The following is a 7,464-nucleotide window of genomic DNA, read 5'->3' on the forward strand; positions in this document are numbered from 1 at the left end:
CTACTAACCGAGAATAGGTGTGCTGCTGTGGTGTTAGTAAGAGTCTCTCGCAGAACGTGAACAGTTGGGTTAAATATTGATTTTTTTGAGGCTTTAATTCTATGTTTTTGTGATTATTTTTTTTTTCCTATATTTTTTTCACTAATGTCTGGAATTTGAGGGAAGATGTCACCGTGATTCAGGCTGTGTTTGTCTCTTTGCTAGACTGGGAAGTAAACAACATACAAACCAACCTCAATAAGTGGTTGGTTAATTAAAAAAAAACAAACTCACAGTTTACCACTTATTTATTGACTATCCATGCTTCTGTTTGTCATTTACAGTACCCTATGTTTGACCTTTTTTTTTATGTTCCTTTGAAAAACAACAAAGAACGTTTGGAGTTCAGTTTTGGTTTCTTGTTAGCTTTATGTGTATGCAGTTTTCTTTAAATGCTTTGTCATGGTTTTGTGAGGCATGGTTTTCAAGTTATTACTTGCTTCTGTGGAACCACAGGGCGATACTGCAGTAGTTACCATCTGGTTGTTGCCAAAATAAAAATGCTAAGAACTACTTAAATCAGACTCTGTATGTAACATGGCATGCGTGTTAATCTGTGTCAGTGGCTGAATTCACAGCTTCACCTCACAGAAGTACATCTATGGTGCTTCGGCCCTTAATTGTATAGGGCCTCCCATAGTAATTGGAGAACTTGGTGGAAACCTAAAATGTAGAAAGAAAAAACATTAGTTTTATCATCAAAATGCAATCCAATAACTCTGACTTTAAAGCTGCTTCTCTCAAGTTTTAAATGTTGTGGCTTCACGATACAAAGTGCTGGTTCAGTGTAAACTCACTTGGTAGGATCACTTTAAACAGCCGTGCTGTGTTGCCAGGAGATATGTGTGTATTATGTGGCACACCTCAGAAAGCTAACTAGCAAGGTAAACGTGGTTTGGGTAAACTCGTCTTGAGGAGGAATGATGAAGGTGGGAGTCTTGCATTCAGGAGCTGGGAAGGAGGCAGTGAGCCATACAAAATAATCCATATAGAGCAAAGTGTATTTAAAGCTTCTGTTCCAATGTGTTTACTCTTTCTGTCCCCCAGGACAGTGTGCAGGGGAATCCAGAACTGATCACTTCGTACAGTGAAAGACTCATTACAGGAAGATCTTGGTCGAAACACAATAGTCTTTCTATTCAGTAACAACTCTATTCTTATACTGTTGAACTGTCTTATGTTTCAGAGTTTGTTGATTGATTCTTGTGGTGGTAGGATGAGATTTCCATGAGAACTGAAGAAATCTGCATTGCTGACTGCACTTCTAACTCTTCAGGCATGGGCTTGTTGCACTTGGACACTTGAGGTGTATTCCAGAGCCCTCTATTATTATAAGCTGTGCTGTTGCCCTTTTCTGCTCTAAACATAGTTGTTGTGCCACCACTAGTGCCAGTGTGACTGCACATTAAACTGGATCAGGTAATTAATCTGGTGGTGGGAGGGGAACAAAAGCACCAGTGTCTTGACTGGATTTTCTCAGCCACCAGTGCAAGGGAAAGGAGTAGGAACACAGCTGCTGTGGAGGGGAGTGTTCCGTGCACTTAAAATACCCTTACCTTCTGTTTTACGTTGTATTCAATCTAGTGTTGGTGGTCTACTGCCAAAAGCCTTCCTGTGTCTTCCCTGCACGCTCACCTGATGTTTTCTTTAGCAACTGTGTAACCACAGGCTGTTTACTGACAGCTTGGTAGTTGTTGGTTCCTGCAGAGCAGCTAGAAAACCACTTTCATCTTCTGCTGTACTTAGTGGAGCAGTCCAGGAAGTTTTTTCTTTGAGTTACTGGTACTTTCCCTAGTACCAGTTTGCTAGACAGTGTTTTACTGCTTGAAATAATCTGTCCTAAAGTGCATCTTTATTTCTAGTTTTTCTTCTGCTTCTAGGTACTGAGCTAGTAAATGACTATAAGGCAGTCATTATCAAATACTAATTTTTAAATGCTGCCATTAGGGAATCTAATCTCAAAAAGCAGAAGGATATTTGAAAAGCTTCTTCAGTAAAGAAGTTTTGTTTCTTTCCATCTCTTCACGTGTTCTTGTATGTAAAAGTGCTTTTCCTTCTGGGTCTCAGATATTTTTTTCCCCTTTTTTGAATCAAATGAGATTGGGGGGAGGCTTTGTTGTTTTCACTTCAGTAATATTCAGCTAGTGGGTGTCTGACTTCTTGTGTAATTCTGCACAGTGAAAACTGTTGGCAGTGAAACTGCCAATTTTGTAGTAATATGTAAAATGAGAGCTTGTTTTTCAAGCACAGAGATGGCATTTGTGACTCCAATCTTCACTGAGCAGCAGATGCTGAAACCAGAGTTGTGAACACATGCTTTAATTCCGTTTCTGTTGTTATCAAGCAGGCTTGTACAGTTTGAGATAAGATTAACAGCATTTACATTTTGATGATATTTGTACTTGTAGGCACCCTCTGAACACGATGGAGGAAGATTGCTCTTTGTTTTGGTAACTGTAAAAATAAGTTGGTCACTATAGGAGAGGATGCTTGGTCTTCCAAGGAGGAATCAAAGTGGTGACATGGCAGTCTCTAGTTCTGACATTGCTCCCATAAAATTACCTCCAAAATAAATTGGTAGTGACGTTGGAATTGAATCTGGTTACAAAAGCTAGCACGTTTCCCCAGGAAGAAGATCTCTGAGGGAATGTGATGCAAAGTGGCACAACTGCCGAAGTGCTCAAGTCTCTGCTTCATTGTACCCGATGCTAACTGGCTGCATGATAGAGTATTTAGGGGATGGAGGGAGTCCCCTGCCATGGGCAGATTGGTCCACCACCTCCTTTTTGCCAGTTATGGAGAGGGCCTAAACAACCGGTTTACACCTGTAAAGCGAAGTTAAGCTGCAGAGGGTGGAGTCACTTTGCTTTGCCAGAGTCACCGGAGCCCACTGACGCTCAGTCGTGTGTGCAGCACGTTAGAGGTGTGCAAGTTGCTTCAGGTATCTAATGCAAAATCGTAAGCCAAAAGAAGGCAGCTTGGTGAAGACAAAAAGCAGCCAGTGATGTTGCTGAGAGTAGGTACAGCTGTGGATGAGAGTGTGGGTATTCTGGATGCCAGTAATCTGTTGACCTTGTAAATAGTGGTTCTTATTTAGCAAACCTTTTGCACAGTGAGTATATTCATGCTGTTGCTCTGAGACTGCTTTTACTCACTGTACAGAAAACATCAATAACTGCAGTATTTTGGTGTTATGCCTCATGGATACAAAGAGCATGGAAATGTGGCAGTTGCGTAGTCGATGAGAATGAGTGTGTCTGAGTAGGTGCTGCTGTGTGTTGTTGGTATAATTTCTTTTCATTTTTACTTGGTGAACGTTCTGACTTGATGTAACTAACATTTTCAGTAAGTATTCACCTTATTACTTAACATGAATTAAAACTCCTGAGTTTACTCAGAGAGAACTAGTGAAAGGGATAAGTAAATTAGATAACGTTTTTAAACAAGTAATACCTCTTTTACAGATCTCTGCTAGGTAACATGATGGCAACTTTAAAAATTGTTCCATTAACATGTATTGAAATCATACAGGTTTCAAATACAAATAAACTGAAAAATTGTCTAATACCAGTGTGTTTTGTTTTCCAGGCTTTAGAGAGGATGCGTCCTTACCTGTGTGATAAAATCATAGCCGAGAGACACTTTGATTACCTGCGTTCAAAGAAAATACTCACTAGAGAGGACACAGAAGAAATTTCTTCTCGATCTTCCAGTAGGAAAAAAACTGGGAAGTTACTGGACTACTTAGCAGAGAACCCAAAGGGACTAGACACTTTGATTGAATCTATCAGACGAGAAAGAACACAAAACTTCCTGTTACAAAAGATAACTGACGTGGTGTTGAAAGTCAAAAATGAAAAACTTGAAGCTCTCAAAGGTGAGAAGTTTATAGTAACATTTTGTAAGACATAAGTTTTATTTTTGAGGGTCTGCAGAATGAAACTCCAAGAATTCTTTAAATCATATTTCTTAGTACAGACTGTTTTTTTCTTCCTCTACTGTTTGGGACAACACTTTGGAATTATCACCAGTTTGGGTTTAAGAACCTAGCGCATATATCCTGGCTTTGCCTTTTTACTGTCTGAACACATAATAAATAACACACTGCAAAACCCCTGTTGTGTGTTGCTATGGTGGATAAGTCTGTCTTCACAGTTCAGTTTTGCTTTCTGTGAGGTTCTCATTCAGACCTCGAAGTTGGTGGTTATCTCCCATCTTGCGTTTCTCTTGAAGCTATTTACTGCAGTGGCAGGATGCTCTGGTTTTGTTAAACTTTGCACCGCAGCAGAAGATAAGCCAGCAAATGCAACCTGAGAGGAATTCTTCTGTGTGCCTTCAGTGCCAGAACTTTACACTGTAAATGTATCCATGTGTTGTTTCATACAGGCAGAGAGGTTTTGTTGACACAGAAAGCTTGTAGTGACTGTATGTACTCATATTTTAAGGCTGATAAAGAAAGTATAAGCCTCCTAAACCAAAAACCTTACTTCCCCTTCCACACCCATCAAAGGAGAAAAAAAGAAGGAAGAAGAAGTAGATTTTAACCCTAGAGCTGAAAGGCCTGAAGTTTTCTCTGGCTTCAGGCAAAACAGCCTTCAAATGCAGTCCACTTTAGAGTAGAAACATGTAGCTGAAGCTTCGTCAAGTTTGAAGATGCAGAGGAATCATTCAGGTCAGCCTAGATAACCTGCACGTGTTTTTGAATTTGTCGTGAATGTTGGAATGTCACGGGTGAGATGAGGAGGTTAGCCTGGTAAAAACAGAGGCAGTTGATCTTTGACAGTCTTCCTGATACTAAGTTAGAGCACAGTGTAAAGAGTGCACCGTATTGTAATTAAGTCTCTTGGGTTTTTTTGTCTTAGGTCTGAGCTGCAGCACCTGTATGACCTCACTGTATGGAGGAACAAATGATCTTTCTAGATCAAATTCAAACGATTCCAATTTCTTTGATAAAACGAAAGACAAAGAATCTACCCCGATACATCATCCAGAAGAAGATTATAGCACTGCCGCGTTTGTGTCTGCTGTCTCTCTTCATTCGATGAATTTACCAATTGCAGAGATGGGAAATGCAGAGTCTGCTGTTTTCTCAGCCACCCTTCCAGGGCCTGGAGACCCCGGTGCACCGCCGCTCCCCCCAGAGCTGCAGTCGGAGCAGCAGGAGCCGTGCACTAGTTCAAGTGACAATTGCTTTTTGCCTTTAAGATCCCGTTCTCTTCAGCCACAGTGAACACAGTGACTTTCGTCTGTTCATCCAGACGGTACCAAAACTTTGTCATGTCTTACAAAGGTTAAAAAATGTTTTCAAACTGTTAACGAGCAAAATCAGAGGAAACAATCCATGCTATTTACTGTTTCTAAGGAGTATTTTATTTTTGTACTTGGGTGACTCTGGAGCTGTTTGATTTTACATTCTTTAGGAACCTTTTTTCAAAAGATCATGGTGTTATACCAGCAAAGGGTTGTTTTTTTAAAAACCAGTGTATTTAAGATTTCACGTGTAGTTGCAGATATTTAAGCTGCAGTTATAGAACAAGTGGGCGTTTCTCTCTTCCCGCAGAAACCAACAAATCTGCTTTTCTTCATGTTTCTGGAATGGATGAATTTGGAAAGATGCTTAGGAAAAGCATTGAGTATTGAAAAATAATTTTCTGAACTGAAAACTTAAGGTTACTTCCCAAAAAAATTAAACTCACAAAATCAGATATTTCTCTGTAGGATAAATTCTGCCCTCTGTGTACGTGCGTGCAGCTCCATTTGCCCAAAACCAAAACCAACCAAATCTGTAGTCATGCCTGTTTGCAAGAAGTCTCTTAATTGTCCTTGGTCCTACTGGTAATGGGTGTCATGGTGATTTGAGTGGGCAAATACATTTCCACAGGTCTTAGCATATTATTCTTGTATATTCGTTAGAGATCGCTGATTTGAGATGCACTTTAAATATAAACTCTCATTAGTACTGGAAAAGGAATGTAAACTGCTGTAACGACATCACGGGAGCTGTAAGATGTCACTGCTCTTAAGGAGCAAAGCTTGTGTGTTTTGTCTCGGCAGGCAAGTAGAGGAGTCCTGTAGCAAGAACGTGTCCGTCCCTGGAGGACTCCGGGACACGTTGCACTTCAGATACCGACTCCTCAGAGCATGGACAGGTTTACATTTCACATGTAGTCAAATACATTTTAAACTGTTTCAGCATGGGAAGGTTCTCATTTCTTGACACAGTGTAACTGTATTCCTCTCATACTCTACTCTTGAGTTGTAATCTATGTTTTATGAAGTTGGCTTATAATCACTTTAAAATTACCAGGCAAAGACAAACTTACTCAGAAATGTCTACGGTTGTGTTCTGCAGTACTACACTTTAAAGGGACGAGATATTTTCAGTATATCAAAGGGTAAGTTTGTATTTAAGGCTTAAATTATTTTGGCTTTTGTACAGTGCTATAGCCATGTCTTTCCATTCAAATTCCAGCACAGGTAACATTCCTAAACTGTGGTCTCCTTTTGTGGAGACAGACCATATGCAGGACCTCAGAATAGTCTCTAAATTTCTTTTCATGTTTATTCTGGTTTTGGAAGTAGGTTAAAAGAAACTTCAGTGTTCAACTACACTCCGTACTTAGTGTATGAGTAGCTCACATTTGATAAAGATGTGGGCTTCTGTTTATTAAAATCCTTTTGTTTTTCTTACATACACCTAAGGTCACAGACTGTCAGGATGGTGAAAATGCTTTTCAGCAAAACCGCTTGGTTCAGAAGGTGCTCTGGAAGTTAAGTGCCTAAATAAGCCAGCAAAATTTTCCTCTCTAACATGACATTAAGGGTAGGCTTAAATACTTCTCTTCCATTAACTTAAACTGTAGTTGCACATACTCTGGATGCCTAAAAATTGATTTGTCTGAATGCCCACTGCAGTCACTAAGAGCTGTGCTTAGGTTTGGGTCCCTTCTTGGATTCTTGTAAGTGGAGGAGAGTGAGCAAGCTTGTCCTAAATGGGAGAAGAGCATCAGCTGAGGGTGAAGGCAGCCCTGCAGCTGTGAATCTGAACGGGGGGTTGCGCTGCCTGTCCCACAGCCCGCGAGCAGCCAACCTGCCGCCGTGGAGCCCGCTAACCTGAGACTTTGAATGTATTATCTTGCCAAATGTTCATAACGTGCATTTTTTAAAAATTTGAAACATTTTTATTGCAACTTTTGGAATAAATTCTTTTGTATAATTGCCTGTTTTCCTGTCTGCCTCTCTCATATAAACCGTATAGGCTGTAAGAGCAGTTCGTGCCGCTCTCTGGATGTGTGGTTGTGGGTTTGTGTGTGCGGGAGGCTTTTGTTCTCATCCACAGTGAGAGAGGTTTGTCTTTGGTGGAAAGACTGACTTTGTGTGAAACACTGTGCCTGCGGGACTGCATTCAAGAGCTGTGTGTAGGGA

General features: G+C 40.4%; 1 protein-coding gene across 1 annotated transcript; it reads left to right on the top strand.

Moving 5' to 3' along the window:
* The first annotated feature begins 3,631 nt into the window (after positions 1–3,631).
* BCL10 (B-cell CLL/lymphoma 10) lies at positions 3,632–5,477 on the top strand. The gene is made up of 2 exons (XM_010178810.1): positions 3,632–3,916; positions 4,902–5,477. Exons 1-2 carry the CDS (start codon positions 3,640–3,642, stop codon positions 5,267–5,269), a joined length of 645 nt encoding a protein of 214 aa, XP_010177112.1. The 5' UTR covers positions 3,632–3,639; the 3' UTR covers positions 5,270–5,477.
* The last annotated feature ends 1,987 nt before the right edge of the window (positions 5,478–7,464 follow it).

Source organism: Mesitornis unicolor, unplaced genomic scaffold (assembly GCF_000695765.1).
Source record: "Mesitornis unicolor isolate BGI_N332 unplaced genomic scaffold, ASM69576v1 scaffold37882, whole genome shotgun sequence".
Taxonomy (NCBI): Eukaryota; Metazoa; Chordata; class Aves; order Mesitornithiformes; family Mesitornithidae; genus Mesitornis; species Mesitornis unicolor.